Source organism: Perognathus longimembris, chromosome 23 (assembly GCF_023159225.1).
Source record: "Perognathus longimembris pacificus isolate PPM17 chromosome 23, ASM2315922v1, whole genome shotgun sequence".
Taxonomy (NCBI): domain Eukaryota; kingdom Metazoa; phylum Chordata; class Mammalia; order Rodentia; family Heteromyidae; genus Perognathus; species Perognathus longimembris.
The window spans coordinates 11,486,439-11,506,926 of NC_063183.1; the positions used below are offsets into that span (position 1 = coordinate 11,486,439).

The 20,488-nt window shown below is 56.1% G+C and overlaps 2 protein-coding genes across 5 annotated transcripts in view; one reads left to right on the plus strand and one right to left on the minus strand.

The window, feature by feature from the left end:
• Positions 1-20,488, minus strand: part of Ciita (class II major histocompatibility complex transactivator) — a 30,820-nt gene that overhangs the window by 2,018 nt on the left and 8,314 nt on the right. For 2 of the 4 annotated variants that reach the window (XM_048331767.1, XM_048331769.1), the window contains exons 2-18: positions 15,609-15,755; positions 15,350-15,445; positions 14,052-14,114; positions 13,830-13,910; positions 11,638-11,682; positions 11,115-11,264; positions 10,419-10,562; positions 8,990-9,154; positions 8,539-8,595; positions 5,362-7,012; positions 4,499-4,657; positions 3,796-3,867; positions 1,904-1,984; positions 1,455-1,547; positions 1,016-1,102; positions 473-556; positions 279-362 (exon numbers count right to left, since the gene is read on the minus strand). In XM_048331767.1, coding sequence (XP_048187724.1) covers positions 279-362; positions 473-556; positions 1,016-1,102; positions 1,455-1,547; positions 1,904-1,984; positions 3,796-3,867; positions 4,499-4,657; positions 5,362-7,012; positions 8,539-8,595; positions 8,990-9,154; positions 10,419-10,562; positions 11,115-11,264; positions 11,638-11,682; positions 13,830-13,910; positions 14,052-14,114; positions 15,350-15,445; positions 15,609-15,755 — 3,259 coding nt within the window. The remainder of the gene's footprint in view (positions 1-278; positions 363-472; positions 557-1,015; positions 1,103-1,454; positions 1,548-1,903; positions 1,985-3,795; positions 3,868-4,498; positions 4,658-5,361; positions 7,013-8,538; positions 8,596-8,989; positions 9,155-10,418; positions 10,563-11,114; positions 11,265-11,637; positions 11,683-13,829; positions 13,911-14,051; positions 14,115-15,349; positions 15,446-15,608; positions 15,756-20,488) is intronic. The other 2 variants (XM_048331768.1, XM_048331770.1) reach the window with 2 other exon arrangements.
• Tvp23a (trans-golgi network vesicle protein 23 homolog A) overlaps positions 1-20,488 on the plus strand; it is a 55,086-nt gene that overhangs the window by 1,003 nt on the left and 33,595 nt on the right. The window lies entirely within an intron of this gene.

Below are 20,488 nucleotides of genomic sequence, written 5' to 3' on the forward strand. Positions count from 1 at the left end.
TTTGGTGTCCTGTTCCTGCCTAGCTTTGACGTTTGTGTGAGGAAGAATTTTGGAGCTGGTCTGGGAAGCACATATGTGTGCAGGCCCAGCGCTCAGAAGGCTGAAGCAGGATTGGGAGTTCTAGGCCAGCCTTGGTGATCTAGGATGCTTGAGGTCAGCCCTGGGCTAAAGCTCACAAATCCTGGGGTAGATGCTGCATTGCCCCCATCTCCCAGTTGGAGAAACTGAGGCTAGCACCCTGATAGTGCCCAGCCGGGGGGGGGGGCAGCATGACTCACGCCAGCGTGTCCAGGTGGGGGCACTTCCTCAGGCTGGCGGCCAGCTGCTGGGCACCCACGGCCGTGAACTTGTTGTACTGGACACTGGGGAGAGAAAATAGTCCTGAGGCCTGGGCCTGGGACCAACCCTTCCCATGATGCCCTTGGAGACCCTAGCCCCCCCCCCACTAGCCCAGCCCAGCCCCCACACTTACTCCATCACCCGCAGGGACCCCATGTCGGGGAGCACTTGTGCCAGGCTCTCAGCCCCTTTGTCGCCAATGCAGTTATTGTACAAGCTGTGGGAGACACAAGATGGGGAGGGCTTGGAGTGCTGGAGGGAAGGCTTGGAGCCTCCCAGTGGGTGTTCCTCCCCGGCTGGACAACTGGGGCTCTGCTACAGCTTTGTCAGTCCATCCTTTCTGCCCTCAGGGAGGAATTCAAAAGCAAGCAGTGCTATACCAGGCCTGACCAGCAGGGGCAGCACAGACACTGGCCGCTGTGTGGGTGACACCCCGCCAGAAGCCACTATCTGGGGACCCCAGAAAAGCTTCATCCTGCATCTGGACCCTATCTACTGGACACCAGGGGCAGCGCTGGGCTACGAGCTTCCTCTTGGCCACTTTGCAGATGGGAAAAGGGGACCTGAGGACCAGGCGTCTTTCCCTGGGTGCTGGGTGTGGGCAGCTAGGGTAGCAGGGAACAGCCCGAGGGCTTCCGTACCCCGCAGCCCCAGGCCAGCCAGGACCCTCACTCACCTAAGCCTGAGGAGGGTGGCAGCGAGGGAGGGCAGGGCCTCGGCAAGCTGGCAGGCTCCCACATCGGTGATGCTGTTCTGGGAGAGACTGCGGGACACAGCAAGGGCATGGGGGTGCTGAGGTCCCGGAGCACCCTTCCCCATCCCCATCCCAGCATCCACCCTGGAAAGTCATTTGCTCACAGGGCAGCCCTGCAACCTCCATAGATAGAGGATGGATAGGAGATAGATGAGATAGGCAGACAGACAAATAAATGATAGATAGAGATAGCTAGAGCAAGGACTGGAGGAAGGCTAGGGCACCTGTGTGAACAATGAGCTACTGGCAAGAGGGCGGAAGGGTAGATAGCAGAACCCGAGCGCCAGTTGGCCGGGCTCCTGTAGGGTGGGAGGTGGGGAGACTCCCGTGTGTGTGGGGGGGGGGGAGGCGCTTTACTCACTTGAGCGTCTCCAGTGCTTTCAGCAATGGGAAGGTGGCTGAGAGCTGTGCGACCCCCTCGTCCCCAATCTTGTTCTCGCTCAGGGAATCCAGGCTACAGGGGGGAACAGACAGGGGTGTCAGCCAGCGCTCAGGAGGCCCCCAACCCTTCCAGTCTCCCGGAGCCTCCTCCTGCCCTCTGTCACAAGGGGAGTGGGACTCCCTACCATCACCTGGGGGCACCTCCTGGCCGGTCAGGGGACAAGGCCAGGCTCTGCTGCTTAGGAGCAGCTTGGAACCAGCTTGGAACCCAGGTGGCGAGGCGGGCTCCTGCCTCTGCCTGCCTCCAGAACAAGAGCAGCCCACAGGCCGGTCCTCAGCAGGCCACTCAGAGGCTGAGGCAGTGGGAAGGGACAGGTCCATGGCATGCACGCTGTCCTAAGATGGGGGGCTGGACCGGGGGACACTTACTCAAGATGCTGAAGGGAAGAGAAGGCCGGAAGGATCCTCACCAGCTTTGGGAAGGCCTGGACACCCAGGACAGGGCCCAATCTAGGAGGCAAAGAATAGGGTCCATCTTCAATGCTGCCCCAATGGGCAGAGGCATGGCAGGACAGTCAGGCCCTGCCTGCGACCGCCCTTTCTACCCTCCCGGCCTCCAACCTGCTTGGAGCAGATCTCTCCAAGTCCCCCAAGAGGCCACTGGGTTCCCAGCTATGATCTCTACACCTAGGGCCAGTTCTCAGCCCCAGGGATGCCACAGGCTCACTCCCTCCCCCCTTCAGCCGAGGGCATTTGCATCTTAATGACAAAGAGGACATTGGGGGCACATGTTATACCAGGCAAATGTCAAGTCCTTCAGTGACCTTGAACTAAAGGCTCTTCTTACCTCGCCCCACCTCGTTTCACAGCTAGGGAAGCCGAGGAACAGAGAGATGAACTCATACTAAGTCACAGCCAAAGCTTACATTTAGCCTTCACCAGGAAAACAAAAAACAATAAGGAGTCTGGCATCAGTGACTCAGGCCTAGCCTGTAACCCAAGCTATTCAAGAGGCGGAGATCTGAGGATTGTGGTTCAAACCATCCAGGAGTGGAGTGAGCGAGAACATGAGAGATAAAGGTGACAACCTGACTGGGGGTTGGGGGGCATGTGGGGTTCTAGTTCTCAGACAGAGGTCTGTGGGATGCCCACACCAGATTCCCTCCCTCCCTCCCTCCCTCCCTCCCTCCCTCCCTCCCTCCCTCCCTCTTTCCTTCCTTCTTTCCTTCCTTCCTTCCTTCCTTAGAACCTTCTCGGGGCAGGGGCATCTAGCTGCCAGCTGTTCCACCTCACAGCTGCTGTTCCCTGGAGCACAGTTCCAACTCACAGCAAGGGGTTTGTTGTTGTTTTTAAGCCCCAAAGGGCCCTCTGTGACTGTATGCAGACATTTCCTGTTTTCAGCAATATTTTTATCCCCGAACTAATGTGGCACTTCATCTGCTGTTGAAAACAAAAGCTGCCTGGTTTGGGGGCACGGGGAACAGTGATGGGGGAAGGCCGCCAGCTCGAGGCTGCCCGCTGGGCACAGGCCAGCAAGTCACTCAGCCTTGCTGAGCCTCAGTTTTCTCATCTGGCCACTGGGATGCCCAGGACTAGGGCCCAGAGCTGCAGGTCCTGGGAACGACGCCTGAGTACCACGTGGGGGCGAACAACTCCTTTCCCTTGTTCCTTCTTTTCCTTCCTCCCCTTTCTCTTTTTATTCTGAACCTAGGCAGGCACTCAACCACTTTAGCTATGCCTCCAGCCCTTTTCACTTTACTTATTTTTTCAAATAGAATCTCCTGGAGATTTTTGCCCAGGCCTGCTTCAGACTCCGGTCCTCTTTCCTATGCTTCCTGTGTAGCTGGGATGACAGATGTAAACCACTGTACCTGGATTGTTGGTTGAGATGGGGTCTCAGTAACCTTTTTTATTGTTTTGGCCAGCACTGAACTGAAAATTCCACCCTCCCAATCTCTACCTCCTAAAGTAGCTGGGTTTTACAGGCATGAGTCACTGCACCCTTCCCAGCCAGGGTCAAACATTGAGTTGGCACCTTGACTAAGTGAGCTCAGCTGAGGCCAGGCTTACATGACTTTAATCACTTTAGGGGGCAGTTTAACCTCTCCGGGCCTCGTTTTACAACGAGGAGATAAGGGTTCATCCAGAGGATAGCCTGGGATTCTGTGTGTGTGTGTGTGTGTGTGTGTGTGTGTGTGTGTGTTTTACGAGGAGATAAGGGTTCATCCAGAGGATAGCCTGGGATTCTGTGTGTGTGTGTGTGTGTGTGTGTGTGTGTGTGTGCGCTAGCCCCAGAACAGCTCACACCAGCCCCCACTCACGCAAATTCCAGCTTCTTCAAGTCTCGGACTGCAGGCAGGTCCCCGGCCAAGTGGTCAGAACAACTTCTCGCCCTGCAGGGAACAGGAACAGGCGTGTCAGGGGTGCAGGCTCTGGGCTAGGCCCTGATGTGTACCCCAAATCCCACAAGGGGATTGCTTCCCCTGGGCTGCTGCTGACCTCCACCAGGCAGGAGGGTCTTGGGGCCGTAAGGCCCTGAGTGGGTCCTGGGTCACACCGCACACACTCACACGTGTTTGGTGGGGGTGGTTGTTTGTTTTTCAGTACCTGGGATTTGAACTCAGGGCTATACACTTGCCAGTCCATTTTGCTTTTAGTTATTTTGGGTCTCAAGTTTTGCCCAGGGCTGGCCTCGGATCTTGATCCTCCTACCTAAACCTCTCATGTTCCTGGGATTATAGGGATGAGCACCATGTCCAGCTTGTCTGTTGAGCTGGATCTCTCTAACTTGCCCTGGGGATGGCCTCAAGTCACAGTCCTCCAGATCTCAGCCTGCCGGGTAGCTGGGATGGCAGGCGAGGGCTGGGTGGTAGGGAACAGGGTGAAGTTGTGGCGGCTCTGGCTCGGCGACAAGTGCCATGGAGACGGCAGCTGGGTGATGTGCGGGGGTGAGGGGGGCGGGGGGGGTAGGCCCGGGGCACCCCGAGTCTGCGCACTGTGGGCCCCTCCCGTCCCCGCCCTCACCTCTGGGTCTGCACCAGGCGGCTCAGGTCCTCCAAGTCCTTCAGAGACTTGGCCTTAAAGGGCTCGATGGTGAACTTCTCCTCGGCTGCCCAGAGTAGCGGGGTCTCCCCACGCTGCCGCAGTGACTCCCACAGACTGGCAGTGTCACTCAAGGCGGCCCTGCGGAGGGACGGCCTCAGACCCAGGCACAGTGACCAGGCCAGGTGTAGGCAGCTCTTACCCACACACACACACTCGCCTTCCCCTCCCCCCCCACAAAGTCTCCCAAGACCCCTCAAACCCAGACTGCTGCTTCCTTTCTCAAAACTCTCACCATAGTTTCATTTCCCTTTTTCAGTTTGTCTACCAGGAAGCTCACTGCTAAATTCTGGGTAAAATATATTTAGGGTAAAAATATGTCTTGGGTAACATATATTTAGGGGGAGCAGGGGGGGCCGGGGAGAGCATTCTTATTCTCTGGGGAAATATGCTGATGTGATCAGGCAGATTGGAGGACTTCAGTGAGCAATGAAGCAATTCAGACTTCATTCGGAGAGGGAGAGGCTGCCCTGAAGGGTGGTAAGCAGAGGCCAGGGGGACCCACGTTCTGTAGAGAATGCCCTGGAGGGGCAAATACAGTGGGGTGGAAGGGAAGAGAACAGAGGTGGAGAGGTGGAGAGGTGGAGAGGGTGGTGACTTGGCTGGGGAATGGAGGGAAGGAGAGAAACCTGAACCCAGAGCAGCCTTTGGTTCTAGACATGTCCAGGGCAGGCCTTCAAATGCTGGTGAGAAAGCTGCCACCCTGAGCTGCTCTTCTCTGAGCTGCACCTCCTAAGTGGAAGAAGTCTGGGTACCCCGACTGCCACTGCGTGCTCTGCCCCCACCTGAAACGCGTGACACAGGAGAGTCCCACGAGGCTGCCCAGGCCGGAGAGGTCAAGGCCAGTGCTGCGGAGGTCCAGGGAGAAGTCTCGGCCGGCGGCCTCCAAGGCCTTGCCCAGCACGTGGGCATCGGGGGGCGTGAGCCGGGTGCCCAGGAAGGACAGGTTTTCGGGGAGCCCCCACAGCACATGCTGCCAGATGCTGGGGTCCTGCGCCTCATGGGCGCAGTGCAGCAGCTCCAGCACCTGCGCCACCCGCAGCGTCCCCAGCTGAAGCCGCTTCAGGTACCTTGTGAGCACCTTCCGCTTCCTGTCCGCTCTGGCGGCCACCGCAGGCCCCAGCAGGGCTGCCAGGCAGCAGGCGCGGGGCTGGAAGATGAGGCCAGCCAGGAAGCGTGGGGCACCGGCCAGCCAGTTGTCATAGGGTCTCTTCTTCCTGGGCGTCAGCGCCAGGTACTGCGGCAGCTCCTTGTCCTTGATGTCGCTGCTTTGGGCCAGCCACAGGGCCCCCAGGAAGCAGTGCAGCGGGAAGCTGGTGAAGGCCAGCTGGGCCTCGGCAGCCTCTGGGGCCGCCCGCACCAAGCCCTGGGCCACGGCCCACGTCCTGACCTCCGCCGAGGGGAACTGGTCTTCGTGCAAGGTGCGCTGGTGCCGGCGGCCCAGCTCCCAGGCCAGCTTGGCCAGGCCTGCCAGGGCCCCTGGGGGGCTGTCCCTGGCAGCAGGACCCACCAGGCCCACGTAGAGTCCCGTGAGCGTGCAGGGCAGCTGGGCCTCTGTGCCCGCCTGCAGCAGGGCCTTGGAGAGCTGGCACACTGCCTGGCACACGTCAGGGCTGTGCCCGTGGCTGAGAAGAAACGGCTGCTCCCTCAGGAGCGCCAGGGCCCTCTCTGGGTCCTCGGGCACCCCAGCGTCCTCCAAGTAGCGCCTTAGGTAAGTCTGAGCCTGCTCCGCAGAGAAGCCGGGCACCTCGAACAGGGCGTGGGCCTTGCTCAGGCACTGGGCCAGGCGGGGCCGGGGCCGGGCGGTGAGGACCAGCGTGCAGCCCCGCAGCAGCTTCCCCTGGAGCAGGCCGGCCAGAAGCCCACGGAGGGAGCAGGGCTCGGAGCGCACAGCACCACATGCGCTATGCACAAAGCCGTCCTGGGCTTCCAGCTCCTCGAAGCCATCCAGGATAAGCAGGACGTGACTGGACCGCCTCACAATGTGGCTGAGGACTCTGTCATCCGGGGCCTGGGAGTGCGGGCCCGCGGGGCAGAGCAGATCCTGCAGGCGGTAGGTGTCCCCCAGATGGTCCAGGCAGTGGCGGGGGACATGGAAGACGAAGTCATACTGGGGGAGCTGGCCGCATGCCCAGGCCCTGCTCACCGCCCGGGCCCAGTGGCTCTTCCCCAGGCCGGCCTTGCCCAGCACGGCAATCACTTGTGTTTCTCCTGCTGGTCGGCAGTCACTGGTGGACAGCAGCACCTCGACCAGACCCCCACGGGCCAGCTGCTGCTCTGTCCAGTCCAGGGTAGCCAGCTCCCTCTCCTGGCTTTTGCTGCTGCCCTTCTCCAGCCTGGCCCGCACCAGGTCCACCTCCACCAGGTGGCCGTCCGGGCCTGCAGGCTCGGCCCGGTACTTATCCCGAAGCCAGTGGCAGAACTGCTCCACGGGCTCTGCCGGGGACAAGGGGGTGGGATCAGGACTGGAAGCACATGGACAGCTCCTCCTCTTGCTCCCCACAGTCTTCAAGGATGGCCCATTCACTTGTTCATTCATTCACTCATTCCACACCCATCATTTACTCATCTTCTGCCACTCCTGGTTTTGGGGGAGGGCAGTTCTGGCAATACTGGGTTTTTTTCCTGGGGTTTGCTACAAGAAGCCATGACTCTAACCCTGTAGACTTGTTATTTTATTTTCAGAGGCTGGCAGTACTGGAGTTTGAATTCAGAGCTTGGCATTTGTTAGACGGGCACTCTACTACTTGAGCCATACCTCAAGCCCTGGATTTTGCTGTTTATTGTGGAGATGGAAGCTAGAAAAGTTTTCTGCATGGGAGGGGATGGGGGCGTAACTGTCCTCAAACCAAGATTCTCTAGATCTCAACCTTCCAAATGAGGAGCTGGGGTTACAGAAGGAGTCACTGGTGCCTAGCTTTGGTTAGTTTTGAGATAAGGGTTAGCATCCCACCCAGCATGCGCCTGGGCTGCAATCTGCCTGCTCGAGGCTTCTCTGTTACTGTTGATACTACAGGGACCTGTCACCATGCCCAGTTTCCCCTGATGGAGATGAAGTCTCAAGGGCTTTTCTCAGCCTCCCATGTCACTTACTAAGACAGGCACCTGCCTCTGCTCTGATGTGGTAGAGAAGGGCCTCATGAACATTTCTGCCCAGGTGCGCACGCTCTCTCTCTCTTCTTTGAGGCAGAGTCATGTCTGGAACTCATGATTCTCCTGCCTCAGCCTCCTCAATGCTGGGGTCCCAGGTGTGCGTTACCACACCTGGCTCACCATTCTCTTATTCACTCGTGACTTTTCACCTACTTCCATCACTCTACACCCATCAATTTCCTCATCTACTCGCTCAGCCACCAACCACCCACCTCTCTTCCATTCTCTCAGCCTTGCAAACACAAAGTCAAGCACTGCCCCCCACCCCTGGCCAGGGCCAGGGGCCCTTAGGAGAGAGGGCTCCTGAGGGGCAGGGGCAGAGCACCTGCTGCTTGAATGAATGCTGATATGATGGCAGTAAAGCCAACAAGTGGGAATGAATGAACGAGCCAGCCAGTCAAAGCTGAATAAATGCTGGGTGAATGAGCCAATCAGAACTGAGCAAGCACTAACTGTATGAGCCAAAAAGCTGAATAAGGGCTGGGGATATAGCCTAGTGGCAAGAGTGCCTGCCTCGGATACACGAGGCCCTAGGTTCGATTCCCCGGCACCACATATACAGAAAACGGCCAGAAGTGGCGCTGTGGCTCAAGTGGCAGAGTGCTAGCCTTGAGCGGGAAGAAGCCAGGGACAGTGCTCAGGCCCTGAGTCCAAGGCCCAGGACTGGCCAAAAAAAAAAAAAAAAAGCTGAATAAGTACTATATGAATATGCCAATCAGAACTCAGCAAGCATGGCATGACTGAGCCAAGAGAAGCCAGACTTGGGCTTCGACACCAGCTCAGGACAGAGGGAGCCATCCACCACTCACCAGGCCATTTCGGGACCTCTGCAGCACCCTGGCGTGGGGAGGGGGCCATGTCGTCCTCTGTGGAAAGAGAAGACAATGGCAAGTTAGGGCTAGGAGCCTTCGGCCTTCAGATTGTCCTAGGGCAGAGCCCAATTCCGGGTGACAAGGCAGTGGTCTGGCCATGCCTGACTTCTTTATTTCTAACAGCTCTACTCTCAAAACTTATTAGCAAGGTTTGAAAACCCCCAGCACTGGCATAAAAAGTGGGATCTGTAACTTCAGAAGACATGGCTGCCCTGGGTCAGCTTCCTGCTGGAGGCTGCACCATTTCACCACAGGGTGTCACCCTCTGCCCCCCGAGGCCTTCCTCCCACCAGTCACCCCAAACGTGCAGCCTGTGGCACTGCAGGAAAAGTCTCCTTCCCCACACCACAACCTGCTTCCATCTGTTGCAGGCCCCAGGAGGGCCTACCTGTCACCCTCGCACGGGAAGTCAGCGCTGCTTCTGGCATGCTGGGCAGGTCAGCCGTGGATGGAGCAAAGGGGCTGGTAGAGCCCGGCCGGTCTGGGGATTTGGGGAGGCTGTGAACAGGAGGACCAGTAGAAGGAAACAGTTGGCTGGCCTGGGGTAAGTCACCTACATTGAAAAGAGAGCAGGCGTGAGAACCCAAGCAGGAAGTCACCTGGGTCCACCTCCATCCCAAATCAGCTGTGTGGCTTGGCAAGTCTACAAAGGGCAGAGGGAGCTTCCCAAGGAAGGCCTCTCAAGACAAAGCAGAGGGGCTGGGAATGTGGCTTAGTGGTAGAGTGCTTGCCTAGCATGCATGAAGCCCTGAGTTCAATTCCTCAGTACCCCATACACAGAAAAAGCCAGAAGTTGCACTGTGGCTCAAGTGGTAGAGTGCTAGCCTTGAGCAAAAGCTCAGGGACAGGGCCCAGGCTCTAAGTTCAAGCCCCAGGACTACTCCCCTCTCCCCACCCCCCCACCCAAAAAAAAAGACAAAGCAGAGAAAAGAGCCGTGGAGTGATAGCTAGCTCCATCTGTGAAATAGTTGCCATCTGTGAAATGGCCAGGGCAGCTCACAGGGAGCTCCAGGCAGACACTCAGATGGTGCTCTTCCCATTCATTTTACTATGAGTCAGGAGAGATTCCTTTCTTTCTGCAGTCATGGTACCACAAAGGACACTTGGACTTGAGCAGGAGCTTCTGCCTCATCCTAAGAGCCTGGACGTGCCTTCCCTGCATCTGTCTACAACTGTCAGTGTGGGGCAGGTTAGCAGGAACCATGTTACTGATCCGGGGAGCAAAAAGACAAATCAGACAAAGCTGTGTAAGCATGCACACCAAACTGTTTGCACTGGTATACTAAAGGAGTTGATTCTTTTAAGTGTCTCTTGTTGCTTAGCTTTGTTTTCTGTCAGTCCCGGGACTTGAACTCTGGGCCTGGGTGCTGTCCCTGAGCTCTACAGCTCAAGGCTACTGCTCTACCACTTGAGCCACAGTGCCACTTCTGATTTCTAGTGGTTCATTGGAGATTAGAGTCTCATGGACTTTCCTGCCCAAGCTGGTTTTGAACAGCAATCCTCAGATTTCAACCTCCTGAGTAGCTAGGATTACAGGCATGAGCCACTGGCACCCAGCTTGTTACTTAGATTCTTAACAAGCATGTGTGGATGTCACAGCTTGAAAACCATGTAATTTTCTAAAGGACAGGCAGAAAGCTGAATCACACCCAGATCACCTCAGGGAGCTACATCCTTCTGTTCTGAGTTTTGGGAAATGGGAATAGAGAACAGTGCACTGGGGAGGAAGAATCACGAGATGGATGGGGAGGAGGATAAGATCAGAAAATTAGCTGTCAAGGAGGCGGAGAGATTAAGGGTCACACATACACACTCACCATGGTAGATAAATATGCCAGAGATGTTTGTGCCAGCCTCTAAAATTTGCCAGTGCTCCTGGGGCAGGACGGGGAGAGTCGAGATGAACTGGAAGGGTCCAGCAGAAAGACGGAGGCAGCCAGTGGAGGACCCCGAAGGGAGCACTGCAAAAGACTGAGGCAGTGAGTGAGGTAGGGACTTTGTTACCCTGTCCTGTGACAATGTTATGAGTGTCTGACTCTCACCAAGAGCTCTGATTTTTCCCCAAGAGCCACAGTGTGCTTTTCTTGCCTGGGATGGTGATCCCAGGCCCCCAGCACCCAGCACTCAAGCAGTTGGCTGGCCAGAGACAAAGCATCCCATGGAAAGGGCTGGCAGGTGAACACCCCAAGTAGTGGAGAGTCCCTCGTAGCCTCCCAGAGTATGTGTATATTTTCTTCCAATGTGCATTTTCATGTCCCAGCTGTCCAGGTGACAATGATCTGTGTGTATATGTGTGTATGTTGTACATGTGTGTGGTATGCATGTGTATGTGACTATATCTGTGTGCACTGTGTATATGCATGCACGTGTGCATGTGTATGTGTATATATGTGTGTGGTCTGTATATGTGTATATATGTGAGTATATGTGTGTGTATGATTGCTGTTCCTAGCACTCTGGGCCCAGCGCCAGCTCCTCAGCCACTTCCCACCCTCCCAATCCCCCAATCATACCTGACAGCTGAGCAGCTCCCTCCAGGTGCATCTGGCCTGGTACTATTTCCTGGCTGAACAGAGTAGGTGGTGGGCAGAGCAGGGTAGAGTCACTGCCTACTGGTCCTACCAGGAAACTGCCAGTCAGGATGGGCACAGCAGGGGTCTCAGCTGTGGGGAAGGGGGTGGTATTAGAGGTGGGGTGGGCACCTGGAGGTGGCAGTCAGAGGAAATGCCTGTCACCTTCTTGACCTATTGATCAGTGGTTACTCTGAAGGAAGTCCCATCCTGGACTTGTGGCTGGGTGCTGAGCGCCCCTGCTTAGGGATATATCCTACCTCCCCTAATCAGTTCATGAACCCTTGGAGGGTTGCAAAGGCTGGGAGAGGCTGAGTGGGAGAAGCTGGGTCTCCCCTCAGCTGGGTAACCACACCTGGCTGGAATCCCGCTCTCTCTCTCTACAGCTGAGCCATATTCAACAAGTGACTTCATCTCTCTGGGCTGGTTGCGCTGGCAGCAAGCCTCAGCCTGGGAATCTCCTCACCTGGCTTCCTGCGCTTGGGGTCCTGGGAGTGCTCCTCCAGGAGGGCTGCGGAGGGAACGTGGTAGTCAGCACCCGGCCATGAGGGTCTCACGGCTGGCGGCCTTGCCATAGGAAGCAGGAAAGCTCTGGGGTTCCCCTCCCGCCCGGTTCCCCTCCCGCCCTCTCCAGCCCTGCTCCCTGCTTTGAGCACAAATCCACATAGAAGCATGAGGCCTAGGGCTGCTAGAAGGGGCGGCTCCACCAGAGACATGGTGTGGAGTGGGAATCACAAAAACTGGCCCTGGACTCAGTCTTTGCCGGCCTGTGCCCAGGCCTCCTTGTGCACGGGGCGTGGAGGTCCAGGGAGGTCCACGCCCCGTGACACGCACACCAGTGGAAGCTCACCACGGGTCAGGGCGCGAAAGACCCACCCCTTCCGGCTGCCAGCCAGCGAGCCCCAAAGAAAGCAAGGTGAAGGGCGGTGCTACAGCCGGAAGTGTGTACATGCAGGAAGTGCTCGTACCCTACCCATAGCGCTGCACTTGCCGGAAGTGCCAAGGGTAGAAATGCTCCTACCGGAAGTGCTCCTACCCAAAGTGTCGCATGTGCCGGAAATGCTAAAGCCAGTAGTGTATGTGCTGGAAGGGAGAGGGCAGGGGAGGAGGGGGCGGCCCTGGAGATGGACCCAAGTTTTCCACCAATGGTCAGCCAGGTTAAAGGAAGAGAGTGATGTGTGGAATGGAGAAGGCGAAATGTGTCCATTTGCTGGAGAAGAAAAAGAAATGTTAAAAAGCAACCAGCTTCTGGGTTGTAAGATATCACAAGAAATGTACACACTGCCCTACTATGTAACTGCACCCTCTTTGCACAACACCTTGTTCAATTAATAATGTTCAATTAATAATATGTTCAATTAATAATAAAAAAATTTAAAAAAAAAAAAAGCAACCAGCTTCTGGGGCTGGGAATATGGCCTAGTGGCAAGAGTGCTTGCCTCCTACACATGAAGCTCTCGGTTTGATTCCCCAGCACCACATATATGGAAAACGGCCAGAAGGGGCGCTGTGGCTCAGGTGGTAGAGTGCTGGCCTTGAGCGGGAAGAAGCCAGGGACAGTGCTCAGGCCCTGAGTCCAAGGCCCAGGACTGGCCAAAAATAAAATAAAAATAAATAAAAAGCAACCAGCTTCTAGATTCACAGATTATCTGACAAGGCAGAAAGGACACGGGTGGCACTGGCCGCCTTGGGGAGGGACTGCGAGAGACGGGACAGGAGGAAGATTTGCTCTCACTGAATACTCTTTGCAGTTTGGATTTTATACCATGTGTCTGATTCATGTGTTCAACAGTAAGTAAGTAGGCATGGAGGTTATACCAGGCCGGCACAGGAGGAGCCCTCCAGTTGTCCTACTTTACATACATTGCAACTGAACAGATATATTGGGGTGTTACTGAGCAATGTGCTAGATGCCGAGGCCTGCTCATGAGCGAGTAAGACAAGGTCACTGCCCAGAAGTGTGGGAACTAAACAGAAGGCAATCAACAAACAGCACCCATTACAATGAGGGCTACAGAACTATGAGTTACTCTGCATGGTAGTATGGTTAGGGAAGGCTTCCAGGAGGAAGCAGCCTGAATGCCCTCATAGGAGCTGGCTATGGGGAGAACTGGGAAGAAGAGCAAAGAAGGACACTTCTTCCCAGTGAGAACAGCGCTGCAAAGGCCCTGAGGTTGGGAAGCCCTGAGTCATGGGTAGAAAGAACTCAGTGAGGCTTGAGCACAATGTCCCTCCATGGTGAATCAGAAGCAGCGGGAAGGGTCAGATCACATGACTGGCTGCCAGGGGGAAGTTCTAAGGAGGCAGGGAGGCTGGGCAGGAGGCTCAGAGAGGTGCATGTCTTTGTCACAAGGCTCAGGATTGCACTCAGCTCTTGCCACGCTTGTGTGTGAAGAGACTTTCTCAGATACCAGGTGACTGATCATCCAGGGTGAAGGAGAAGCCAGAACTTAAAGACCAAACAGCCAGGGTTGAGCCCCACCATGCATCCTGAGCCACCTCTTTACTCCCTGGATCACCACTGACCAATGGTAAATGGAGTTAATGGGGACCCCAATTCCAGAGAAGGCAGGACCTGACAAGTGGAGCAACTGGGAGCTTGAACAGGTCCTAAAGCCAAGGATGTGGCTAGGCCAGGCCTGGCAGGGCCTTACTCACATCTTTTCTGATTTCGCTTTCCTGCTTCAGCTGGCACCTCCACACTCTCACCGACCCCCTCATCGAGCCCAATGTGCTCTACTGTGGAGAGAAACCAGAGCAATCTCACAGCCGTTCTGGCCATGGCAAGCCGCCCTCAGCCCTGCATGGGGAGAAGTAGTGATCAGATCCACAGTGTGTCCCAGAACCAGAAAGGAAACACAAGGCCTCCCCCCAACTTACTGAAAATGTCCTTGCTCAGGCCCTCCATCTGGGAGTCCTGGAACACATACTGGTCCAGTTCCGCTGACCAGACAAGAAAACATAGTCAGTCAGCAGGTTTCCCAGAGCCGTGCTGCATGCCAGGCCTTGGCCTATGCATCAGGGAGCTGCATCTTTACAGACCTGGCACACAGTACAGGCTCAAGACATGTCTCTAGACATTTGTTTGTTAGTCTGGATTGAGCTCAGGGCCTTTGCACTTGCTATGCCTCCATTCACTTTGTGGATTGGTTATTTTCAAGTTAAGGTTTAGCTTTATGCTCTAGCCTTCCTGGACTGTGATCTTCCTATTGGTTAAGATGGAATCTCCTGAGCTTTTTCCCAACCTAGGCTCAAACCATGATCTCCATCTCCTCAAGTAGCTAGGATTACAGGTGTGAAGCACTATGCCCCTAGACATATAAATGATCAAATAAGTGAATGAACAGGATCTCTCACAGGCTTCTCAGCTCACTAAAGAGGTGTGGTACATGTCCACGAAAACTGTTCTGCAGACAGAAAGCAGTGCAAGGCAGAGCTGTAGAGTTGACGGGTTCAAGCTCAAATTCCACCTCTATTCTCCATTGGCCTTCTGCTAGCTCCATTGGCAACCCTAGATCAGTTACTTAGCATCTTTGGGCTCCCATTTCCTAATGTGTTCAAGGAGAATAAATCATGCCTCCAACAGGGTGGGATAATGACCACTACCAGCTGTGCATGTGAGGCTTTCAACACAGTACCTGGTAAGGCACTCAATAAATGGTGGATAATTACGACTTGGAGCCAATGGCAGAGAGAAGGTCAGAGCAAAGAGTGCCTATGGGCAATCAGAGAGGGCTTCCTGGAGGAGGAGATCCCAGAAGTTGGCCTTAACAGATGAGGCAGAGTGTGAGGTGAGAAAAGTGGAAGGCCTAGTGGGTAGGGAGAGACAGGAGGAGGCAAGGTGTTCAGGGCATGTTTAGGAAGCCAGGGGCCAGTGATGATGTAGGTGTGTCATGTTGGAGAAGGTTGAGGCTTGATGCGGTGGGAGCCATGGAGAATGTGGGAGTTGGGCATGGAGTTGGGCTGAAGTTGGGAATGGTGGTGGAGGCTGTGGGGTGACATCCAACACCTAGCAATTGTTTCCTCAGAAAATTCCTGCTCTAGGTACTTGACCCCAGGCTTCACAACCATCACCCAGATAGCTGGGATGGTGACCCACACTTGACCTATACAGACATGGTAGAGAACCCTATTTGGGGTGCTGAGATGGCTACTCTGGGCTAGGAGAGCTTTCCTACCAATGTTGGCGTAAGCCTCCCCAGCCTCTTCATCCTCTTCAACATCACACAGCAGCCTAGTGAACTGGTCGCAGTTGATGGTCTCTGGGTCGGCTTCTGGGGGTGAGCAGAGAGAAACCCTTTGGAATGGGGAACGGCTGAGGCAGAGGGCAAAGGCTCTGGAGCTGTCCGTGGTGCTGACTAGAGCCTGGCGCCGGGTTCCTCCTCCCATGTTGCTGGGATGGGGACAGACGGAAGAGGCAAAGGGAGGGAGGCTCACCCGAGCAGAACTCCATCTCTTCTTCTCCAGCCAGGTCCATCTGGTCGCAGGCGTGGTAGAGGTGTAAGGGGTCTGCATCACTGTTGAGAAGCTCCAGGTACCCGCCCTCCAGCAGGCCCACCTCCATGGTGCCTGGCTGCCCACTGCCTGGGAAGAAAGACACACCCAGGATCTCACAGGGGGCTGGAGAGATGTGGAGAATCCACACCCACAGTAGCTCCCAGCCACCCAGGGATGCAGCCTGGGTTCTCTTTCAGCACCTCCTTTCTGCTCAGGGTGGTGGGAGAGGAACTGGAGCTGGATCCTGGTTGAAAGGTGTTCTGCCTTACCCTGTCTGGGCTTCAGCTTCCCCACCATTCAATCAAAAGCATGGAGCTTGGAAATACAGCTGCAGCTCAAGTGATAGAGTGCCAGCCTTGAGCCAAAGTGCTCAGGGACAGTGCCCGGGCCTGAGTTCAAGCCCCTATTCTAGCACAAAAGAAAGAAGAATAATAGAGCCTGTCTTTTAGGTCACAGATTGAGGGTAATTCTATGTGGCATGCCCACCACACAAGGCATACAGCTAAGGAAAATCTCCCTGTGTGAGGGGACATGGGCATTGGACTCTGGGCTCCTGGTCAGGTCTGTTCACATGCCCTAGCTGTCTCCCTGTCATGCTGAAATCTGCTTAGGTCTTGGTGTTCTGAGCTGCCATCCATCAAAGCTCCCTAGCTAGACCACTCCCCCCACCACCACATACACACCTGCATGTGCAGAGCAAGCTGAGGATGGAAGTGACTCTGAAGAGAGGACAGCCCCCTGCTGTCCCTCGCTGCCTGTGGCCTGGCCATCCTGCCCATAGGTGTGGCCCTTTGGCACTTAGGTGTGCCCCCATTCCATGGAGCCCTTGATTGGCTCTTCTGATTCTGCCCTGCTGCAGACATTGGTGCAGAATGGATGGTAGCAGGTTTCCATTCCATCCCACCCCATAGTGGGCTTGAGATCCACAGGAGGGGAGGGGTGGGGCTGGCCCAGAGGACAGAGCAGGAGCCCTGAAGATACAATATGTGGGGGGTCTAGGGTACCCAGCCCTGCTGCCTCCCCCACTGAACGGTGGCTGGAGATGGTGGGGTTACAGCATTGCTCCTCACTGACCAGCCCGCTGCCTTCACCACCCTCCCCTGCCCCAGTACTTAAGAATATTGACATGGCCAAGAAATCCACAGTGACTCATCCCAGCTACTGAGCAGACAGGGGTTGGGAGGATTGTTCTAGGCCCGTCCAGGCAAAAAGTTAGGAAGCCCCCATCTCAATCAATAAACTGAGCATTGTGGCTCATGCTTGTAATCTCACTTGCACAGGAGGCTGAAGGTCTGAAGGTAGGAGACTATAGGGGCAACTAAATCAAAAATAGTCTGAGCATGTAGCTCAAGTAGAAGAGAAGAGTGCCAGCCTACCAAACATAAGTTGTAAGTTTGAACCTCAGTACACACACACACACACACACACACACACACACACAGACACACACACACACACACGACTACTGGCATTTGGCAACTCCACCTCACTTGGCTAGCCCATGCCTGTGGTAGGAGGAAGTGACCTCAGTGTAGGTAAGCTGGAACTAGGAACAAGATTGGCTCGGGTCCCTGACCTTGATCCACAGGAATGGCTGAGGGTGGGGCAGAAGGAGTGGGGTTGTCACAGTCACATGGAGACGGCAGGTTGACCATAACAGACGCTCGGCGTGGGGTCACTACCAGAGCCCCAACTCCTGTGACCTGAGTCCTGCTGGACTTCTGAGGCTGGGGCACCTTCTGTGGCCTTCAGGGTCCTCATTGGTTAGACAAGATAATCACAGGGGAGAAAAGACTTTCAGCAAACCTCTCCAAGGATCTCAGTTCCCTGTGCAGGGGATCACCGAGCTGCTCAGTGAAAGGACACGGAGGGGCCAGAACCTCTTTTCTCCAACAGGGGCTTCACAGAGCACAACTCCCCCACGTGAGAGCAACCCATCTGACAAGCTGCATGCTGTCTGACCCCCAGCCTCATGGCAGGCTGGAAAGCCAAAGGTCAGAGGCTGGGGAGAGAGAGAGAGGGAGCAAGGGTAAGGGTGGGGCGCAGGGGACTTTGGTGCAGCGAAGCCATTCCCATGCTATGGCCATGGTGGCTACAGATCCTCCTGTACCTGTCAAACCCACAGAATGTGCAACACCAAGGAGGAGCCCAGAGCAAACAGCACCTCAGTAGTTTGGAGAGTGGAGGGTGGGGTGTACATGTGTGGACAGAAAGTCTTCAAAAGCAGCAACAATAAAAACTCGCCAGGTGCCTGTGGCTCACGCCTGTCACCCTAGCTACTCAGGAGGCCGAGATAGGACGGCTTCCCAGAGAATTTCATCTGAGACCCCTCCCCCAAGTGCTACCTGGAAGTCAAACGGAGCCCCACAAAGATACAGGTGTCCACCTCCAAAACCTCAGAGAAACCCTGTCGCTGCTGTGGGCCCTGGCAGCGGGCACCCTCCTCCTCCAGAGCAATCTGGAAAATCCTGGAACCCAAGTGAGAAACTCCAGCCTGCTCACAGGCTGGTAATGCAAGGACTGGGGTGAGGGGTCCCAGGACGGAGAGCAGGGAGACAAGCTGTGGCTAGGAGACCTGCGTCCTAATGCTGTCCCTGCCAACTGCGTATTGAGAAGCCTTTGCCGAAATGAAACAGAAACACTTCCCGGGACTCAGTAGCTTTCAGTGGAAGATGTTGGAACTCATCTGACAGAGGTGGTTTAAGCCACAGGTTCCCAACCAGGCCCCAGTGCTGGCCTGGAGCCTAGGACAGAGCCCTGAGTATGGGGTGAGGCCTGGAGTATGGTGTAGGGGCTGGAGCCTGGGCCTGGAGTCTGAGAGGAGCTTTGGGTATGGGGTGAGGCCTGAGTCTGGCGCTTGGGCAGAGCCTGGAGCATGAGGTGGGGCCTGGAGGCTGGGGGCGGGGCCTGGGTTGGAGTTGGGGGTCAGAGACCTGAGCGTGCCATGGGATCCCAAGTCCGGGAGGGGCCCGGGCTTCTCAAGGACCCTTCCCACTCACACTTTCCGCCATCTGGAGACCAGTTCCCCAGGTTTGGATGGTGACTCTGAGGGTTACTTTTTCTTTTTTTGTTCCACCCAGCCCAAAGGCAAGAAGCCCTATTTTCTTTAATTGCCCCAGGGTGGGGGTAGTGTTTCCTCAAGAGGGCACAGATGGACCAGGGACAGCTTCTTGCCAAAAATGGAGCTCTTGACTGCCTGGGGAGAGGCTCTGCCACCTCCTAAGCTGTGCCCCCCCCCTCCAAGCTGAGTGCCACCGCCCCAAGCTGTGTCCCCCCTAAGCGACATTCCCCCAAGCCATGTCCCCCCTAAGTCATGTCCCCATAAGCCACATCCCCCCAAGTCATGTCCTTCATAAGCTGTGTTCCCCCAAACCATGTCCTCCCCAAGCCATGTCCTCTCTCCAGCGCCCGTGGGGTGTGGTACTAGGAGGTCTAAAGTATTCCAAGCTAGGTGATTGCAATTCTGATTTTCCGGGACCCCAAGGAGACCCACAACTCCCTTCCCAGCCTCTTAGAGTCTCTTGTCTCTATTAAGGACAAGGCGGAGGACGCAGTGTTTCAGGGGATCCCCCACTACCACCCCACAAAGTGGTTGGAGGTGAGGGTATACTAAGTCCTCAGCACCCGGCAGTGGCCCTCTGTGTCCCTGTGCTAAAGTCCCCATAGGAGGGGGCCTGCCCTACAGGCCACTGAGGCTCTGGGGATTGCGGCTGTGGTCCAGGGTCCCGCGTCTCTCCAGGAGCCAAGGTCGCCCCTGCAGGTGCCGGGCGCGCGTCTGTCCCTGCTCACTCAGTCCTTCCATCTGTGTCCCAGCGTCTGCACACTTTCCCGCCAGCCTGTCCCCACGGCCCCTGCAGCTCTCAAGTGCTTTCCGGAGTCGCCCGGCCTTTGCACTCCCACTCTGGGTCCCTGGCCCCGCGGTGCGCCCTCGGGCAGAGCTGCCCACCTCCCCTCCCAGCGCAGCTGCGGGACTGCAGAAGGGACCTCGGTCACCTACCGCGGTTCCCCGGCTCCAGGCGCGCGGGCGCGGCTGCCGATGGCTTCTGTCTCACAGCAACTCTGGGGCTGGGTGAGCTTGGGGCTAGACACCCCACCTCCCCACCTCCCTCCCCACCTCCTTCCAGCCTCTCTCTTTTCTTTCACTTTCTATCTGCAACGCCCCAGGGCTTGAGCCAAACTTGAGTCTTGCAGGCTTCGGCTGCTGGTTCCCCACGTGCTTTCTTGGAAAGAAGCATTTTGGTGGAATCCCAGACTCTCCGGACTCCACTATCCCGTGCCCTGTTATCCAGCCCCCTCTTCCTCCCCAGAGGCCAGCCTTGCTTGCGGGAGGATGGGGGAAGTCCCATGGCACCCAGCCAGTGCTCTAGGAAGGTAACCTCCCAGCCCTGGCTTTATTGCTATTGTATTGGGTCCCTGGTGGCTCAGCTATCCCCCCAGCTCAGTGCCATTATAGAGGTGAGTGACGCTTGGATCTGAGTCAGTCCTCCTCCCCAGGGACCTGCTCCAGCCCTCCTGCCTCCCATCTCCCCCCACACCCCCTCCCATGGGGAATTTTGCCCTCTTTCTCCAGAGGTCTTAGGGCCCTGCTCAGTCAGGCATGAGACCTTACAGGGGTCGCTTTTCCTTTGTTGGTCTGCATGTTCCCCCAAATACTACAGCAAAACCCCTCACGTGTCACTGTCTTCTGGGTTCAGAGTGAGCCATGTGTGCAGGGGCAGGGGGAAAGGGGTGTCGGGTCCCACCCCTTCCAATCATATATCAATACTAGGAAGATATCGTGGTGGTGAACCATGGTCCTCTGATCTCTTACATTTGAACCC